This window comes from Pseudonaja textilis, chromosome 8 (assembly GCF_049901715.1).
Source record: "Pseudonaja textilis isolate UNSWEBS1 chromosome 8, rPseTex1.2, whole genome shotgun sequence".
Taxonomy (NCBI): Eukaryota; Metazoa; Chordata; class Lepidosauria; order Squamata; family Elapidae; genus Pseudonaja; species Pseudonaja textilis.
The window spans coordinates 16,325,931-16,346,920 of NC_141997.1; the positions used below are offsets into that span (position 1 = coordinate 16,325,931).

Below are 20,990 nucleotides of genomic sequence, written 5' to 3' on the forward strand. Positions count from 1 at the left end.
AGGGCTTCACTTTGTGTCCACAGTGACCCATGTCTTTGGATAATAGCTACCTGTCCATCTTATTCAGATCCTGATTCTTGTTCTGACTTAGGCTTCCCAAGATCATGAAGCAGACTCCTCATCCCGATAAAACTCCCCTTATTTATATTAAAGTGAATTCCTCTCAGCAAAGTCCTGGCAAAAGCCTCCAATCAGGCTTGGAGAGTTGCCAGGCCAATATCTTCCAAATGCCATGCTGTAACAGAAATTACTTGGCAAGAAGTCAGGAACAGATCTTCACCCTAATGAATTGAACTAATTGTCTCCTGCAAACACCACTCCCCTTTTGCTCTTCTTTATTCCATATGGGAGGGGCCATTCACCTGTCCACCTATGCCCTACTCCTGAGTCAACCCTTGTCCTTTAACTGTTCCCTTCTCCTGGCAGCTTTGCACATGAGCACACTGGGAACAGGCTCCACCTGTTCTTCTGTCCCACTGATCTCCGACTCCAGAAGCAGCTGATAATAGCCAGAAGGCCCTGGCCTAATCTCTGCCTTCATATCAGAGCACTCGTCAGAGCCTTCCCCAGACTCCAGGACTGGCCCATGTTTCACCCAGACTGCTGGCTGCAGGCGGGCCACAACAATTCTGGGGGAACTGTCAAGAATGAAAAATGGACAGCTACGTACCTCTTCATTTCAACTTGACATTTGAGTAAGTACGGGAGGTGTTGACTATGAACGGGTTAGTTTAGAGAAATGAAACTTCTGCCGTTCCACAGAAGCATGTGAGAGTCTGGACACTTCAAGATCGTATCAATAGGTGTGAAGAAAAAGGCAGATGTTTCCGATAACAAAGAGAACTTGTTTACATGGTCTCTGTGAAAGCCTGGGGGGGCTGGCTGAGAAATTCATGGTTTAATATCGTGAATTGGTGCTTTCAAAATTCAGAGTTAGTTTTACCTTGCCATTACCACCCTATGTATTCAATAAACAGTAAGCTTTTCAGGACTGAAATGATCCTGGACTTTTATTTGGATACTCAAGTTGGATCTTGACAGGAACCTCAGAAAAATGGAAGAGAGGTTCTTTAGGGTCCAATTGTCATTTTCTGGTGGGGCAAAAGTTACAGCAAGAAGGTTATTGGTGGATCCAAAGAGATGACATGACATAAAAAATCACTTGAATTACCAGGTTATCACAGCATGAGTATGGTCTATCATTTCTCAAAGTCAGGAATGCCATTGTCTGCGTTCCCTAATCCACTGAAGGCAAACTTTATCCTTCATTACAGATCCAATGTAATGTTTTTCAACACAGCATGTAGCAGCACAGTTGCTGCTGTTCAATCTCTCTATGGCACTGCATTTCATTATGGGCAAATGCCATCACCCCAATGGGTTACTGTAACATGTACTGTAGCAAGAACATTTTCCCCATTTCTGGTTACTGGTTGCCTTCTTCTGAATCACCTAAAATAATGAACCTCTTTTGTAGAAATCTGGGGTATTTTTTAACCAGTTGAAATGATAAACGTTCTGCCAATTTCCCTTACTAGCCCATATGACTAGAAGAATGGCAATACCATGGTCTTTTCTTATATTTTTACTGATCCAGTAATGAATGCATGAATCAAATCTATGTCAAATATGAGGGGGATTCAGCTGAAGAAGACTTGTAAAAGATCTATTGAAGGAAATCATAGATCTGAAGATTCACCAACAGAAAGGATAGTGACTGGTATTTGCTTTTCTTGATAAATGGGTGGGGTAAAGGAACAGGAAATCTACTGATCTGATGATAAGTACCATGGTAAGAGCAGTCCAGACCAAAAAACAGGGTAGAATAGAATAAGGGATTGATATCTCAAAATATATATTAAACTGGCTTCATTTCTACCTGTCTTTGGATAGGAACCAACAGCTTAAAATTGAAGTGGGGAAATGCCCTATCTAGATAATATATTAAAGTGTAAGATGTCACACTAAGAACAAAAGTAGGCATTGTCACGGCCATGATTTTTCCAGTTATAATATGATTATAAAAACTGAGTTAATGGATGGAATAAATGAGGAAAAATATTTGAATGCAAAATTGGAGAAGATGTTTAAGAACATCTTCGACCACAAAAAGAACAAATCAGCAGATACAAGGTGAAATAATTCTAGTAAATAATGTTCAGTAGAACATTACAGTAGTAAGAAAGCAAAGCTGCTTGCTTGAAAGTCTTGAAAGGTAAGGCTTTTTGCTTGAGAGTCTATGCCCGTGATGGCGAACCTAAGACACGTCTGCCACAGGTGGCACGCAGAGCCATTTGTGCTGGCACGCGAGCTGCAGGCAAACTTACCTCACTGATTTTCAGTGGGTTTGAGGCCTTTTTCAGCTTTCCAAAGGCTTGAGGAAGGCTTCTGCAGGCTTTGTAGGCCAAAAACTAGCCCTGTTTTGTCACTTCCTATTTTTCCAAAAATACTGAAAGTGATGAAACAGGGCTAGTTTTCAGCCTGCAAAGCCTGCAGAAGGCTGCAGAAGCCTTCCTCAAGCCTCTGGGAGGCCAAAAAAGGCCTCAAACTGGCCCAGTATCAGCTGTGAGGCACAGTGCAAGTAAGGGGGTGGCGGGGGGTGGGGGATTGCACGCGCATACATAGGGGGTGTGGGGGGGGCATGCATTGCCTTCTGGGTACCGGCACATGACTGCAAGCGTGCAAGTGCACACAATTTTTGGCACAGGAGCCCAAAAAGGTTAGCCACCACTGGTCTATGCTGATCAACTGGCCCCCATCTTCATCCACATTTTTAATAAATCCCTGGAGATGTGTTATGTCTTTTCTTGTTTCAAGTTCTCTACTATCATCCTGGTGCCCAAGAAAACTTTCATCAAGGAGCTGAACAACTACAGACCGGTTGCTCTGACATCTGTGGTTATGACTATGCCTCACATTGGCCAGGCACTCTGTCAGTACCTGCATAGAAATACTAAGGTAATTGGAGCAATTTATGTGTGCTGCTGGGGCCTCTAACCAGCCAAGACCTCTTGGGATTGGTGGGGTGGAGTGCAGGCCTTGGTCTCCAATGCTGGGGCAGCTTTGCATGCACCTGTAGGCTGAGTGGGTAGCTGAGATAACAGGAGAGAGAAATGCATGGGCTATTGCGGCATCCCTGTAGTCAGTAAGGGCAGATGGGCTATCAAATGCCTGAATTTACATCATGTGACTGTGGAAGGTGCTTCCATTGCCATTTCAATGTAGGTCATAAATCCCTTCATTCAGTACTGTTGTAAGTTTGAACCAGGGGTGGGATCTGATCGGTGTAACGACCAGTTCAGTGATTTTACATTTTGCTGAAGTGCTTCAATAAAAGGAAACAAAACCTGCACTTCCTGTCTGGTATCCTTCATCAGCTTCAGCATCAGGTTCAGACCCAGACTGGGGACAATACTTTTTTATGCCACTAAAATAACAATAGCAAAGATAAAAAAAACAAACAAACCAGAATCTAAAGGTCCGATTCACGTTTTAGGATAATATAGGGGGAACTATTGAGCAGCTCATTTGCCCTTTGTTATTGAAAGCAACATGAAGGCTCTAAGTACATTTCTTTAGTCTAGGACTTAATTGGTACTACTACTCTAGCTAATGGAGAAAATGACAGAAACCCTTTTCAAACTGAGCAGCAGGAAAATCAACTACCGTTTTACCAATTCTAAAAATTGAGACATGAACGGAGGCCTTTAGAGCACTGTAGAGATTCTAGATTCTGTTATTCTAAGAAAATAAAACTAGTCCTGAACTATATGGAATTGATTTATTAGTCTGGTCTAACTTTTTGGGCTTACACCAATTGTACACATTTGAATGCACTCCCCCTCCACCCTTTTACCTTCATGGAAAACATGGGAGAGATTTAGCTGAGATGTTTACTCAACTAATTTCATGGCACTGCTTAAACCCTGCTTCTCTGACCGTTGTCTTGGTGGCAGCGTTTCCTTCTTCAAAGCCATTCCCCATTCCTTCTACAGCATGGGTGTCAAACTCAATCATGTCACGTGACGTATTGCAAGGTGTCACAATGTTTTTGGCCATTGTGGAGCCAGGGTAGGCATGGCCTGCATGTGTCCCATCCAGCCCATGGGCCACCAGTTTAACACCCCTGTTCTACAATCACTGATTTAAAAAAAACACCCTGTGTGTGTGTCAGTATATATTATGCCTGATATGTATTTTTTGCAGAACAGCCGCTTTTCATTGGAAAATAAAATAAAACTATCTCTTTGTCATTCCTACTCCAAATATAATCAATGTGCATCATTCTTTCCACCCATGCTAACTTAAGTTGACATTGAATACATTGTTCTCCTTCTTATCCCTGATCTTCTCTTTTTCTCAGGCAAGAGGAGGTGATAATAACAAAGGAAGTAGATGTTTTGCAATAAAGAACATATTGGTAATACAAGACACTTCATTGTAAAAATTTACAGAGTCAGAAGCAGATAAATAAGCAGGTGAGCTTGTTATTCTTTCGAGTGTTTAATGATTTTTTAAAAATATCTTAGTTTGTTACTTTTGTTTGCTAAAATGTTACATCGTATAATCTACTTGTATGGCAACATTCAGTTGTGTCACACAGGCAAGCTGCTTTGGCATTGAAATATCTAAAAGGTAAGATCATGTAGTGAATATTTATATTCTTTAAAATGTGTATTATGTGTTGCTACTAAAGCTGTTATACATGTCTAAGCCCACAGGTTTATGTGTACTTGTGTGTGTGACATTAAGTCAAACTTATTTATCCAATTATATCTGTCTGTCTGCTTATCTACCTATCTATCCGTTGGAGGTTTCTTCAACCAAACAACTTCAAGACATATTTGAAATTGCAACTGCCAGAATTTCAAATTCACATTTTAGTGCTAAATGTCATTGTGCAAATTACTATACTCTTATTTAATAAACTTTTAGAGGCATAAAACAGCTCTGTCATGTTTTGCTGATTAAGTCAAACAAAGCATGCCATTTTTGCTCATTCTGAAACAGGTCTTTGTTGCATAAAACTCAGTCTGAAGAAATACTATTTCCTACAATCTTACCAGACTCCTCATTCTCCCCCTGTCCCCAATAAGTGTTGTATATTAAAGTATATATACCAATGATTATGACAGGGTTTTCTTTTCAGTATCTGATAGCTTTCTGAATTAATCAAATTTAAAACAAAACAGTAGCTAGAAACCTGGGGGTGGAAGGGAAAGGACCTGCGAATCATTGCACAATTATTTTAAAGACCTGGAAGAATCGCTATGGATTTGTTAATTCTTTGGAAAGGATGGAGCTTAAGTGAAGGCAACTAATGAGAGGTGGCAGTGGTGGGAATGAACAATGACGTGAGGGAAGAGACAGATGGTGCTCTTGCTGCTGCTTCCTGTCACACCTCTGTCCATCCCTATGAGGTGAAGCATGAACTGTTTTGGACTAAGGCTAAATCCATGTTCAAAAGAAATCTGAGCACCAGCTCTTATTTGGCACAAATGCTTTCAAAGGAAAGCATCTGATTACCAGAAGATATCAACAGATGGCCAGACTTCTTTCAGGCATGGATCAGTGCTATTCAAGAATATTGTAACCCTTTATTTATTTAATTGTTGTTAATCTTAATTTTAATGCTTTTAATATTTTTATATTTATAGTATGGTCTATATTACATAAGCCATCTAGAGGCACTCAAGATAGTGACATGGGCAGAATATTAATTTAATATGACAAATACATTTCATCTCTCTTGGTCTCATGTTTGGATTTCTTTGAATGTACCCACAAACAACATTTTTTCTACCCACACAATATTTTTATCATTTGACAAGCTAGGGGTGTCAAACTGGCGGCCCGCAGGCCGGATGTGTCACACACAGGCCACGCCCACCCCGTCTCTGCAAAAGCAAAAACATCATGATACATTACGTGATATGATCAAGTTTGACACCTGTGAGCTAGAAGGACAACAAGTTAGAAGGTTTTGAACAGCTAGAAGGAAAATACCTGCCTCACTGTCCTTAAGGTCTTGTGGGGCTAGTGAGGAGGGAAGACCATCAGGTGCAGTCATCAGGCACAGTGAAGCAGATGTTTTCCCTTTAGCTGATGGCGTTTGAGAAAAAAGTGGGGAAACAAAGCTTAGGAGAATCTGCCAATCCCTGCCATCAATGTACTCCATATGGCACCATTTATCTGAGTTGTTTTATTTATTTATTAATACAATTTATATAGCCATCCATCTCATAAGAAGGGACACTGGACAGTATATTTTTGGAAGCAGGATAAGTGGGGAAGCAAATGTTATACCAGTGTAGCACATTCAGAAGAGCCCTGACCTATCAGTGGTAAATCAGTGGTAGCCACATGGATGTCTAGTAATCTACAGGAAGACCTCAAAGAGATCAAACCTTCATCCAGGCTGTGGTAGCTTCACAGTTTTGATGAATCTATCCAGAAAGGTACTTCAAAGCATTTTACTGAATAATTGCATGGGCCTAATCAGGCTATGGAATGGACTATGGAAGGACACCAATGTCTTAAATGCTTGTCCTTGGGCATCTGTTTCTACCTAGCTATTCCGCTAAACATGTGATTAAGCTTGAGTTCTTACTGCTGCTGAATTTCTTTTAGACTGTTCAAGTTGTTTTTGTAATTTGCTTTTCTAGGTCACAAAATACATTCTTTGTTAGCTCATAGCACCCAAAGGAGTGTTTTCAGCAGAAAAAACAGGATAAAAATCTCGAGGCTTCAAATGTATCATCTGAAGTATCTTCCTGTTGATTTTGTTAGTAATCTTATCTACTAATCATCTGAGGTTTGATCGGGATGTTACTGCAATAGTGAATGTGGCATTTGTCTGAACAGGGTGTTCTTCTCCTTGTACTTCAGTTTTTCCAGGGCATCCAACCATTTGGAGCTAGAGATCTCTCCACTTGTATAATCATGTATCAGGAGTTACTTTCAGACTTTCTGCAGGTACTGACTTATTCAGCATAATTTTGAAAATCTTTGGTTAGACAGAAGAAAGAGGAGGGGAAGGGAAGGCTCCATCATTTTCTTTTTCTTTTTACAACCCTGTAATATACCTTAATTCAGGGTAGAGCAGGGGTGAAATTCAACCCCCTCGCATCACCTCAGGAGAGGTGGTAGGGACGATTTGAATCAGTTGGTACCTCCCATGCCCACCTTCTTCCTTTTAGAAACTGAGTCACACAAAGCCACTCCCACCAAGCTGGTAGGGAAAATTTTTGAATTTCACTCCTGGGGTAAAGTCAGGGAAATTGAATGGAGCTGAGCATTTACTGGCAGGATGTCCTTCCTGACGCCCATGTAGAGTTTGCAGCAGATATTTTCTCTTTGCATCTGGAGAGAGAAACATCTGCTGCTACTTAAGATTGAACTCTCAATTGTCATCACAGGGCCACCATGCTGCTCAGGCGTACCATAACATGTTTTATTAATTTTCTGAGAAAATGTTACCGCACATAGGAATCCAAGTATTATATTATAATTATTATAACCAGAAAAGTGTTTCAAATCAAAAAGAAAAGAGGTCCAGTTGCTATGATTCAACTTCCAGACAGCTTTACCTGAATGACTGAGAATCGTCATCATCATATGTACTTAGGGATGTTCAAATGAGTATCAAATGAGTAAGCAGGTCTTTACAAGAAAAAGGCAGGCCTGTTAAGAGAGATTTATCAAATAAATTGTTTATGAAGACTGACTTTGAGTATGGGCCCTAGTCTTTGGTATTGGGAAAATTTGGAAAGAAGTGGTCTGTAACAGGACATGAATGAGAGTGCTAATTAGCTCAATGTTTTCTCTGAAAGCTTTTGAATCCCTTGGGACAAGTAAAGCTATAGTTCACTCATGGAGGTATGGAATACTCATCCATTGTTAGTGAAATAGTGTGAGGAAAGAAGATGTCCCAATGCCATGTACATCACAACAACTTAGTTCCCATTTTTATTTTTTTTTATTTTCATTTGTTTTGTTTTTGCATGCAACACTAACAGGAAAATTGGGTGATTTCTTAACATTTCACAATCATACTAAGCTCAGCAAATACATGGCAGAAATAAACAACAAGCCATACAAGCAATGTACCCCACTACCCTTGTTCTCACATTATATTCTAGCCTTCCTATCACATAAGTTCGAAATAAGCTCCAATAATACAAGTTACTTATTTAAAAATATACTTGGAATTTCAGTATAAATATTATAAAATATAAAATTAAATATTAACAGTCAATAGGGTGTCCCCAGATTTTTAATAAAATTATACATAAAAGTAATAATTTACACACAAACCCTTCTGAATTATATATGGAAAAGAAAATATGCAACATTACTTGATAAAGAAAAAGATTTTAGAATAGTTGTTAGCTGCAGCAATGAAGAAAAGTTTGTGGAGCCAAGTTACACATATGGATGGAATCGGGATTTCTATTTTAAAATTTCTTTTATTTTTATTAATAAAATTTATATAGGTAGTCTTTGTGTCAACTTTGGAATTGTTATTAAAAGCTGCCACATAGGTGCAGAGGATTGAAGTGGGCTGATGTTGTTTGAGTAGCTCTCAAGTAGACATAATAGATGGGCATAGTTCTTGCCGGGCCGGTGTGACAGTTCGTATGAGTACGCGGCAAGGAACTCGGACCACCGCGTCATCCGGGGCGACAGGTCATTGTGAATGGTGCAGGAAGAATTGGGACTAAAGGGGGATTGGTTCACGTGATGTATGATGTAGGGAAAAGGGGATGGTTTGTAGTTTGTGTCCTTGTGGGAAGTCTGAGCGTGGGGGGACTTTAGTTTCATAATTCCACAGAGGTACCAAGTTTCTATTTGTTCTGTATTAACATTCTTGTAAACTCGCATTCTGATTGGTCCACCCGGACCGCAACCCGATTGGTTCACTGAACGCCTGTGATTGGAGCGCTGAGAATCTACCGCGATTGGTCGAGCCGATCGCGGGAGATTCAAAGCGCTGCCATTGACCGCCGAGCCGCCGGCCGGCTGTATAAAGCCAAGCGGCTATGCTTGGTGGCCAGGGATGGACAAACAAATCAAGACATGGGTCGCCAGCTGCAGCAGGTGCCAAGAGTCGAGAGCCACCCCCCCCCGCCGCCCCGGTCCTGGAATGGGAAACCCCCAGAGGACCATGGTCGCGAATACACATAGACTTTGCCGGACCAACCAAGGGGCATACATTCCTCATCACCGTAGATGCTTACTCCAACTGGCTGGAGGTAAGCACTATGAGGACAACAACAACAGAAGCGGTCATCGACAAGCTCAACAGACTCTTTGCAACGCACGGGCTACCGGATGTCATAGTGTCAGACAACGGGCCACAGTTCACGGCACTGGCATTTGAAAAATACCTGGCCGAACGGGGCATCAGACAAGCCTTAACCTCGACGGCTCACCCGGCGCAAACGGTAGGGTGGAACGGATGGTCCAATACACAAAAAAAGCCATCCAAAAAATCGAAACCGGCGACATCCAAGAAAAAATAAACAAGCTACACTTCATACAGCACATCACGCCGAGCACGACCACGAACAAGAGCCCAGCGGAGTTACTGATGGGAAGGAAACTGAGGTCTCCACTGGACCGGCTACACCCCACCTACAATCCAGAGAAACCCCCAAACCCCTCCAGCCGGTACCGGGCATTCAACATCGGGGACACGGTCTACGCAAAGAACTTCACGGGAGACCCCCTCTGGGTACCTGCACAAATAACACAGGTAACCGGGCCCCGATCATACAGACTCCAAACGACAGACGGAAGGAGCTGGAAGCGGCACATCGACCAGCTACGGTCCAGACTAGCCGCCAACACCCCCGACGCCTCAACAACAACAACCAAGGAAAGCAGAGAGGGAGGGGAAGCCTCAACAACCAAGCTGGTAAACGACGAAAGGCCGGAATCATCAACGGCACACACCCCAACGCAAGCCGAACACCCCCCACCAGAAGACAGAAATGTTCAAATAAACCAGCCATACTCACCAGCAGACCTCGAACTGTCGCAGACGGGATCTTCACCTGGAAGGTACAGCCAAGCCAGCTCAACCAGCCCGGAAAGACTGAGCGAGAGCAACAGGAACCGCAACTCGACCGACCCAGGTAGTCCGGGCGGGAGCTGCGGTGACAGGCCCGGCTCACCCTTCCAGGCGGTTCCATCAACGGAGTTGAGAGCGACGCGGAGCCCGTCCAAACCAGCCGACGATCTCACACAGACTGAGCCGCGCAGGTCAACTAGACAGATTCGGAGTCCCACCTACCTGCGCGACTACGTCACGACGCTGCGTCGGACAAAACCATGAGGGGAGGGGTGTTCTGTATTAACATTCTTGTAAACTCGCATTCTGATTGGTCCACCCGGACCACAACCCGATTGGTTCACTGAACACCTGTGATTGGAGCGCTGAGAATCTACCGTGATTGGCCGAGCCGATCGCGGGAGATTCAAAGCACTGCCATTGGCCGCCGAGCCGCCGGCCGGCTGTATAAAGCCAAGCGGCTCGCACACTTTAGCTGTCCTTGTTCTGAAGCTACAGTAAAGAGCTGATTGTTCACTTTCGCGTCTCGCCTCTTATGTGACCCGATCCACCGATCTAACACTATTCTAATAAAAGTAATTTGAGATTATGGTTGTCTTGGAGTTACTAGCTGGAATGGATAATCTCTGGAAGCTGACACTTTGGCTTACAACTGTTTATTATTAACTGTTCGAGGGCACTGAAAAAAGTGACTTATGACAGTTTTCACACCAACAACCATTGCAGCATCTCCATGGTCACATGATCAAAATTCAGGCGCTTGGCAACTGATTCATATTTATGATGGTTACAGTGTCCTAGGATCATGAGATCCCCTTTTGTGACCTTCTGACAAGTAAAATGGGGAAGTCAGAGTCACTTCACAACCATGTTATTAACTTAACAACCGCCCTGATTCACTTAACTACAGTGGCAGGAAAGGTTGTAAATTGAGGCAAAATTTACTTAACAAATGTCTCAGTTAGCAACAGAAATTTGGGGGTCAATTATGGTCATAAGTTGAGGACTATCTGTATTCAGTTAAATTAGGTTAAGCCTTTTTTATTTTTTTATTTTTAAAAAAGTAACATTTACATGAGGTGGTTTATAGAGAATGAATGAGAAGTGATTTACAAACAAGTAATTTAAGGCAATGCAAATGGATTGAAAGGAGGAAGAAATAGAGGGATGCAGTTTTTGAGAATCTCTGTCATGCCCTTGTTAGAGTCAGACTCTGAGGGAAAGGAGGAACAACCAACAGGGAGTGGAGGTATGGCTCCGGAGGTTGTAGAGGAGGCTGGGGAAGGGCAGAGGCTGTCTGGGCAGTCAGAGGAAGAACCAGGCCCATCCTGTCTTCATCCTAGGACATGCAGGGAGGAACGGAGAAGGAAACAACTTTGCTTACGAGAGAGGAAGCGGTCATGATCCCCTTCATTGGTTGCAGCTGCAACACAATGTTGCCAGAAGTAAAGTATGTGTTATTTTGGGATAAGTTATCTTGGTTGGTGTCCTTCCAACAGACTGTGCCTTGTTATTTCCTTGAAGTTGGTAATTACTTATCCTGGTCCGTTGTGGAAATTCCTTCATTGTAGTTTGTTTTAGTTTTTTTATTTAATCTCTATCTGCTCATTAAGTTTGGACTCTATTACTTTCTTTTGAAGACTATTTTTGAATAAGTTTTATCTCCAACTGAGAATTATTGAACAGTGAAGCATTAAAGGACATTTATTTACTTTTTGGATTTTGTTACATTTGTGTTACACTCAGGGTCATCACAATCTCCAAAAGAAGTAAGACAAAAAGATAAGGGTGGTATAAACTAGATGTCATTAGAAGTTTTTGCTTTGTCTCTTTCATTATTACTACTTACTGTTTTGTTATGCTTTGCAACGTCCACAAAAGGTATAGCAAAGTATAAATATAAGCTTATTTGGAGGTTTATTTTACCATTACTCTATCATTTTTATGTACTTCCTGTCTTATGATAAGAAAGGAGGAACACACAGAGGTGCTGATTCATTTGCAGATTGTGCTTATAGGTAAAAAACTGTCCTTGTGTCTAGTAGTTCTGGTGTGCAGTGCTCTATAGTGTCGTTTTGCGGGTAGGTGTTGAAACAGTTTATATCTGGGATGTGAGGGGTCTGTAAATATTTTCAACCCTCTTTTTGACTCATGCAGTATACAGGTCCTCAGTGGAAGGGAGGTTGGTAATAACTGTTTTTTTTTCCTAATTATTCTGTGAAGTCTTTGTCCTGTTGGGTTGCAGAATCAAACCAGACGGTTATAGAGGTGCAGATGACAGACTCAATAATTCCTCTGTAGAACTGTATCAGCAGTTTGTTAAAGGTTGAACAGACAGCCTTTGTTTAGCACTAGTATAAGGCAGGAATCTGTGGCTCTTCAAACACTGATTCTTAGGATCTTTTCACCATTTTTGGCAACTCTGACAAAAGATGAAGAATTGCAATTAAGCAAAACTTAAATGCTACAGATTACTCATATCTAGATTAAGGGTCAGTCATCACTAACTCTCTTGCCTCTTTTTTTGCAATCATCCAGTTTCTAATTTTGTATACAGTAGGCAAGCAAGCGAATCAAAAGAGGAATACAGAATGAAGCATCTGCGTCCTCATGTGAATTTTCTTTTCAGTAGTTGACAACTTATGAGTCAGCCCTGCATGAGACTATATCAGTCCTTTTTCCATCTTTTTCCGTGTAGGCATTCTTACAAAAAAATTTCATTTTTTTTATTTTTTAAAAGTATATTTCTGTTTTTATTGAAGGGTCATGGAAATCCTCCTGAAAACTAGAATGCAATCTGGGGTGAAATTAGAAAACGCCTGGCATTCTCCAAAACCTCTGACAACTATAGGTAGTCTTCAATTTACAACCACAATTGAGCCCAAAATTTCTGTTGCTAAGCAAGACGGTTGCTAAGTGACTTCTTCCCCATTTTATGAACTTTCTTGCCATAGACGTTAAGTGAATCACTGCAGTTATTCAATTAGTAACATGGTTGTTGAGTGAATCTGGCTTCCCCCTTGACTTTGCTTGTCAGAAGAAGATCACAAAGGAGGATCACATGACTCTGGGACACTGCAGCCATCATAAATATCAGTCAGTTGCCAAGTGTCCGAATTTTGATCATGTGACCAAGGAGATGCTGCAACAGTGTGCTCAGAAGCCACTGTTTTCAGTATTGCTGTAACTTGGAACGGTCACTAAATGTAGTGTTGTAAGTCAAGGACTATCTGAACTTCCAAAAGTCATAGCTAGCATAGAGAGGAAATATAGGAACCCTACTTCAGAACATATGGGAACAAATATAATTCCACAGCAGTGGTGGGATTCAATTTTTTTTACTACCTGTTCTGTGGGCATGGCTTGGTGGGTGTGGCAGGGGAAGGATACTGTAAAATCTCCAGACATGATCTCAATGATCTCAGCAGAAATTCTGGTTCTAATTCCGGTTTAAATCAATGATTATCTGTATTAGCTTCCTGCCACTCTAACTGCCAGTTTCAACTTTCTAGAAGCTGTGGTTTACCACAACTATCCTACTACAACTTCGGTGTATACAATGCTACAATAGCTACTGTGCTTTCTCCTACATCTATTGATTTTTCATAACATATAACATATAAAAAGTTGACTAATTATTCCAATTTACCTCATTTCATTTCCAAAATACCAAATGCCAAAACTCTCTGTATAATCCATGAATTAATTCAGCAATTTAAGAAGTACAATTATATTTTGAAAAAAAGCAGGAAAAAAATGCACATCATATTCTGGTAAAAATCATTCAAATGCTAAAATGCATAGCATGTCTCCTAAGTTGTTTTCCATATTTATATTTATATTTTTTATTTTATTATATAAAATATAAAATCCAAGAAAAAGGCGGGGGAAAAGAAAATAAGAAATTAAGGGCAGCAAAGGGACTGGGGAAAAGCGGGTGTAGAATACAAGGAGGAAGAGAAAAAGGAAGCAAAGGGGGCATTAACTTCTATCTCTTCCTAGCTCAGTACAAGATAAACACGCTCCAGCCTCAACTTTTTGCTTTTACATATTAATATATAAGTAGCCATTTCTATAACACCAAATCTTTCTAATCAACAAAACCAAGATCAAAGTTTCATTTCTTTCCTTCACAAGCACAAATTATTGTAGCATTGTATACACTGAAGTTGTAGTAGGGCAGTTGTGGTAAACCACAGCTTCTAGAAAGTTGAAACCAAATAAGAACATAATGTCAACGTTCCAGCAAACCTCCATTCCAATCAGTAACTCTGAGACAAACATATCTCAAAAGTACCTTTATTAACATCTGGCACATCTGTAGAATCCTGAATCTAAAAGTTTTTGGGCTTCCACAATTTCCCAAACTACAAATCCTTCTCCCCTTGGTCGTCCTCACATCACATGGCCCAATCACGATCCGTCCAAAAGTAAGATCCTTATTTCATCCTGCGACATACTAAATTATCTTGAACTAACAAAATAATTTTATTTTGTCTATTTAGAGCTACTTAATTGAAACCACCCGCCTCCCACTTTCTCAGGCTATGTGGAGCATGGAATGTGGCTTCCGAAGCTGACACATATTTTCCTCTTTAAATAAGGTAATCAAGTTAGCCGTTCCTGCTTTGTCTTCCTTTCTATAGAAATAACACGTATTTCTATTTGCACCTAGTAATCTTTATAAATTGTCACCATTTTTATTTATTATGTTTATTATATTCTTTCAAATTCTTTGGCTCTTTTTTCCCCTTTCACCCTCCTTTTTTCTTTCAAATAACTAATTTAAAAAACAAAACAAAAAGGCACTTTTTTTTCTTTTTAAGTCAAAATTTTCTAATATACCTTATTCTTTAACATACAAGCTTTAAATTTCAATATACCATTTAGCTTCCTCCCTCCAAACTACCCTTATAAGATAATTATTTTTTCTTTTATAAACATCCTTTCTAACATACAGAGTGTTTCTTTAAACAGATACATCATTTTATTTTACTTTGTTTTATTACAGGTACTCTCAGATACATTTTCAAAAGCTTTTGCCTACTTTAAGAGTTGTTTAAGCATTATATATATGTAAAAAATACATTTGTAAATTTTAGGTTAAACCCTTCTTTCAGTTGCACAAATCAAGCAGAGAAAAGTACATCCTCATTCCAGGTAACTCCTTAAGTTTAAGTCACTCCTTCCAGCTTATCTTCATTGAGTAAACTTTTTTCCCCCTCTGGAAGCATCAAGGACTTTTAGTCCTTTCAATGGAAGATCTACTTGTTTTTCTATGTATTGTGTATCGATCATAATATAGTAGCTCAATTTTTGGCTACACTTTTGGGGTGATCTATATCCATCCATCCATCCACTCCATAAATAACCTGTTTTTAAATTTTGGATTATGAACTGGTATTGAGTCTAACATCACAGTTAGACTCAAACTAATTTGATACTCAGGTGTACACCCTGAGGTTTTAGATCACCTTCCAAGGTTTGTGGCCTTTGAAGGTTTGGAGATAATCCCACCCTCCCCAATCCTTCTTCAAATTGATCTGACATTAAAATTTCTATTTAAAAAAGCCAGAGAAAAAGCATCACATAATAAGAAATATCTATATATTTTAATTCAAAGTAAATTAAAATGAAATGCAGGTAGCAATAGCACTTAGACTTACAAACTGCTTTACAGTGCTTTACAGCCCTCTCTAAGCAGTTTTATAGAGTCAGCATATTGCCCCCAACAATTTGGGCCCTCATTTTACCCACTTTGGAAGTATGAAAGGCTAAATCAATCTTGAGTTTGATGGTATTTTAACTTCCAAATTGCAGCCAGCAATCAGCAAAAGCAGCCTGAAGTACTGCACCAGGTCTCATGTTGTGCTATCTACAGAACACAGGTCAAAAGTAAAATGTGATCTTTCAAATATTTAAAAAGTCACAGTTAGGTGACTATTCTAATTCTAGATGTTGCAGGTGAACATGATACTTTGACTTTGGCCATTAATTCCTGAACTGAATTATCTTTGATGTGATGAATTGTCAATACTTGGCAATAAATAATTTGGATCAATACAAATTTGATTATTGTTTTGTGTCACCTGTTTGAACCACATATCTACAAAAGATTCATTCAGGATTTCCTTCCTTGTTTTTAAAACCATGCTTTTGTAACCAAAAATGGTTAACCAAGGCTTTGCTGTCAAAGGGCATTGTCCAGTTTCCAAGAGAATAACAGAATTTGGAACATGACTTGGGACACTTAAAAGACATCTTAAAACATTCACCTGCAGTTGTGGTAGGTTGTTATTAACAAATGTCAACTAAATCAAAGTTCCACATAAAGTTTGAGATGCAATTTTGGCATTGAAAATTTCTATTGCTGCAGGAACTAATCTTCCTCCTTTTAAGTAAAAAAAAATGAAGCAAGAAGGTCATAATAGTTTTTGCTTTTAGAAGTAATCGGTAAACAGTTGAAGGAGAAATAGTTGGGTTTATTAAATATTACCATTAATTAAGAAATATTAATGTTTATATGTTGCAGCGAAGGGTTACTTCACAAGCCTGTATTTCTCCTTCTTAAATCTAGAACTGAAGCTCCACTAATTTTCAGAAGAAAGATGGTTCAAAACGTCTCCCTTGCCATCACATCGGAGTTTGTGATGTCACATCTAAACAGTCCCAGAAATGTGACCAATGCCACACTGACTGCACTTCAGAGCCGTGTGATGCAGACGATTTTGCCAGCCCTCTTCTTGCTCAACTGCTGCATCAGCATTCCTCTCAATGTAATCTCCTTGTGGTTCCTTTGTTGGTACTCAAGGCCTTGGACTCCCACCATTATGTTTTGCATTAATTTAAACATTGCAGACTTGCTCTATGGCTTCGTCCTCCCCTTTCAAATAGCCTACCATCTAAAGGAAAATAACTGGCCTTTTGGAGACGTCTTGTGTCAAATTGTCACCATTCTGTCATATGGGAACCTCCATTGTTCCATTTTAACCATGATGAGCCTTAGCATTGAGCGGTACCTGGGCATTGTTCACCCCTTGCGCTACAAAGCAGCAAAGCCAATTAGGGCCTCTTTCCTGGTGTGCATCAGCATTTGGGCCCTGGTTTTACTCACCCTATTCCCTCTCATGCAGCATAAGCTCACCATTCATTTACAGCAGCTCCCTATCATCACCTGCTTTGATGTTTTGCCAAAAGAAATGTTTAACTCCAAAGAAAAATTTATTGTTTATTTTGGATCCCTGCTATTTCTATTTTTCTTCCTACCATTGATCATCATGGGGTTTTGCTACATCTCAATCATATTAACACTTCTCCATTCATCTTCTCAGTTCAGAGAGAGCAAGAGGCAGACGGTCTATTTCATCATAGCGTTGCTATTCCTGATCACTGTTTGTTACCTCCCTCACATTGTCACATCAGTGATGCATTATATCCTCCTTTTCCAAAAGAAATCATTCTATGTGGAATACAAACTATCACTTGCTACAGCCAGCTTTAATTGCTGCTTTGACCCATTTCTTTATTACTTTGGTTCCAAAGAGTTTCGACAAAAAATACAGAGGAAACTCTGCAGGTGTGTAGCAATAAAATTTGGTGAAAGTAGCCCAATTTTTTCACAGCATGACCTGCAAATCATTCCAGTGCAAGAAGCACCAAAGTTTTAGATTGCTAAAACATATTTATTACAATAAATAATCAAGAAAAATATTAATTTAACAATTTATACTGATGGATCTGTTATTAACGGGGTGATTTGTTATGTAGAAAAGGAAACTTGTCAAGCCATTTTCTCAGAACATCATGGATTGCACTAATAACTAAAGGATGTAGCAACTGATAGGTATGCTACATTCCTACAATACATGCTTTTTTAAAACTGAGGATAGTTAGAAAAAGCTCTATATAGTAAATTTTGCGAATTGGTATAAAATTGTCAGTTGTCATAATATGACTGGTATCATTCAAAACATTGACACTCATATAGTTTATTTTTTAAAAAGGTTTCTGGTCTTTATACTGAGATCTTAATTGAATATCCTTTATGATCATTAAATGCTATAGGGTTTTAAAAGTAATATTTAATAGGACAATAATCCATAGAAACAAGGTGCAACACTAAGACAATACCAGTTAGTCTTTTTATGGCAGTTAATTACTGTACAAAACAATCCCTCCAAAGTAGAAAAAATGTGATATTGTGTTATTTTTAATATTTCTGTTATCCAAACATCAAAATAATACAACTCTGAAATAGATTTACTGTCCTAGTGAACTGTTGATTTAGAACTGCCTGTTCATTACGGGATTAAAAGACATGCTTGATGAAATAAACTTGACCTAAATGAGGTATCATCATCATCATCATCATCATCATCATCATCATCATCAATTTAATATACAGTATATGGTGCTTGACTCCTAACTACTCTGGTTGATTATCCCCTATGAACAATAATGTCTCATTTTAAGTATATTTGGGTGGTCTGTAGTCCAAGATCCCTTCCTACTTTGTTAGTCTGTTCTGTAATTCCACTTGGATCAGGGTAAAAGTGTTCACTAGCAGTATTGAAGAAAGCACCATCCTGAAAACAGCCAGATATTTAACTAATTAGTATTTTTTGCACTTGAATTTCTTTGGATTGTTTTTGTAATATGGCGTGATTTGGTTAGATTTCTTTTAACATGCACTCTTTCTATGAGATACTTCTGTTGACAATTTTCATTGAGGGTTGATGAAATAAAGTTTGTGTTACCTAGACTTCATAGAAACCATGCATACACTGTTATATATTATTTGAATAACAATATATAAACAAATACTCTATGGGCAATAACCCTAAAGTCTTCAGTCACTATCTGAGCTCCCAAAATATATATTAGAAGTAGGAGTCATCTACATATTGGACAACAACCCATATTTATATGGTAGGTAAAATTGATCATTAAAATCAACTTTTTATGTTTCAAATTACAAAAGAAATAATCCCAAATAGATTTGTTAGCTGTTTTATTCCATGTTAAAGAAAATTTTAGCAATATCACTTAGACTTATATACCCTTTCACAGTGTTTCACAGCCCTCTGTAAGTGATTTTATTGAGTCAGCATATTACCCCCAGAAATCTGGCTCCTAAATGTTATTGTTCTCAGAAGGATGGAAAGCTGAGTCAGCCTTGAGCCTGGTCAGATTCGAACCACCAAATTGCAATCAGCCGGCAGTCAGCAGAAATAGCCTGCAGTACTGCATTCTAACCACTGCTCTACCGTGGCTCTTAAACTGCAAATTAATAAATGCATAAACATGCTAATCAATCAATCGTGATTTTTCAAACCATAATGGCTGGGTTCACACAACTTTCTTATACCCCGTTCTACCAATAACTTTATAGTTTAGCATTTTGCATGGATAAAACCACTTTTAGTTAAAGTGATACAAGAATAGGTAAAAGCTTTGAGTTTAGATTGGATCAACTCTGCTTGGTACAAATTTTTATTTAAATTGTGGATAAGGTCCAGAGGCATTAGTATCTACTGATGTTATGCCACTGATGTCTGAAATTAAGTTCAGTTTGGCATATATACTTTTGGAAAAAAATACCAGAGTATTTGGAGATCCATTTGAAATAAAATATTTCAGTGTTTTCATGATTTCTGTCTCAGTACAAACATTGGATCATTTACCTGAAAAATTTATTTATAAATGTACTCTAAATATATCATATCAAGCTTGCCCTTATTTTTCAGTTGGTTATAAAGTTGAATATTTTATAAAGTTGCCTTATTTTACTACAGTGCTATCCTTGTGTTATGTTAACTAATTGTGAAAAGGTTTATTTATTAAACATTTGACAAGTTACTCTAACTTATGACTAGACATAGGCAAGCACTTTGTTTATCCAAAATAGTTCTTCCAACCACTATATACACCTGCAAATATATTGAGAATTGAATACTTCAGCAGGCGTATTAACTTGGGAAGTGAATAAGGAAGATGACATTGATGGAAATGTGTAAACCCTTTCAAGGTTCTTTTCAAGTTCAGAACAATGAAATAACATTCAGAAGAGCCTCAAGCAGATGCCACCTTAATTCATTTATCCCGAGGGAAGCAGCTGCCTATATGATAACTTTTGTCAGTGTTTGTAATACTTGAAGAAGATGACTGTGAAATGGCATTGATGAGTGAAAATTGGGTTCCTATATCACTCTTATTTTGGGCTTCTCCAGAGAACTGATAAAGAGACACCATTATATCAAGATTGCATGGTAAAGTAAGGGAAGGGAAGGAGAGGGAAGGAGAAGAGAGGGAAGGGAATGGTGAGAAAGGGAGAGAGAGAGAGAAAGAAAGAGGAAAAAAAGAAAAATCAAATTAACATTTATTAGAACAGTAGATGAACTGGTGACAAAAATGAAAATATTAAATAAAATGATCCATAAGTGAATGAATTACTGTATAATAAAAGGATTAAATAAAATGATTTAAAATTATTAAATCAAAGCAATCAGAAATAAAGCATAGTCCAGGATAAGCATATTAATTCAAATTTGGTAAATATAATTATAGAAAGACATTATAAAGAGTAAAAAAATTTTTACTCCACCTAAGAAAATTCAAAAAAAATAGTGCTTTTTTATCCCTGGAGAAGGAATTGAGCAGCATGTTCCATAGCTTACAAGAAAAAGAAAAGAATAATTTCCCCACTTCTGTATCAGTATTTTTATTGACATTATAGTCTTACATGAAATATTGGTTAATTTAGATCCACTTAAAGCAGGCACATGGTTTGTATAAAATCTGAGGTGCTGATTGAGCACCATAAATAGATATTCAGCGTTTCATAAATATGGTATTCTTTTTCACTTAATTACAACTTTTAGTATTTTTAATAAGCACTTATATCTACTCCTCTTCA

At 38.8% G+C, this 20,990-nt stretch overlaps 2 protein-coding genes across 4 annotated transcripts in view; one reads left to right on the forward strand and one right to left on the reverse strand.

The window, feature by feature from the left end:
• AKAP17A (A-kinase anchoring protein 17A) overlaps positions 1–20,990 on the reverse strand; it is a 90,232-nt gene that overhangs the window by 28,051 nt on the left and 41,191 nt on the right. The window lies entirely within an intron of this gene.
• On the forward strand, positions 550–19,863 carry LOC113440777 (P2Y purinoceptor 8-like). Of its 3 annotated transcripts, XM_087938407.1 has the most exons (5): positions 550–695; positions 2,818–2,958; positions 4,364–4,478; positions 14,581–14,679; positions 16,653–19,863. In XM_087938407.1, the coding sequence occupies exon 5, from the start codon at positions 16,684–16,686 to the stop codon at positions 17,740–17,742; it is 1,059 nt and encodes a 352-aa protein (XP_087794533.1). In that variant the 5' UTR covers positions 550–695; positions 2,818–2,958; positions 4,364–4,478; positions 14,581–14,679; positions 16,653–16,683; the 3' UTR covers positions 17,743–19,863. The 3 variants fall into 3 exon arrangements, 2 of the variants coding, with proteins under 2 accessions (XP_087794533.1, XP_087794534.1); XR_015744552.1 differs by lacking the exons at positions 14,581–14,679; positions 16,653–19,863 and adding an exon at positions 6,898–6,933; XM_087938408.1 differs by lacking the exons at positions 550–695; positions 2,818–2,958; positions 4,364–4,478 and adding an exon at positions 6,947–6,975.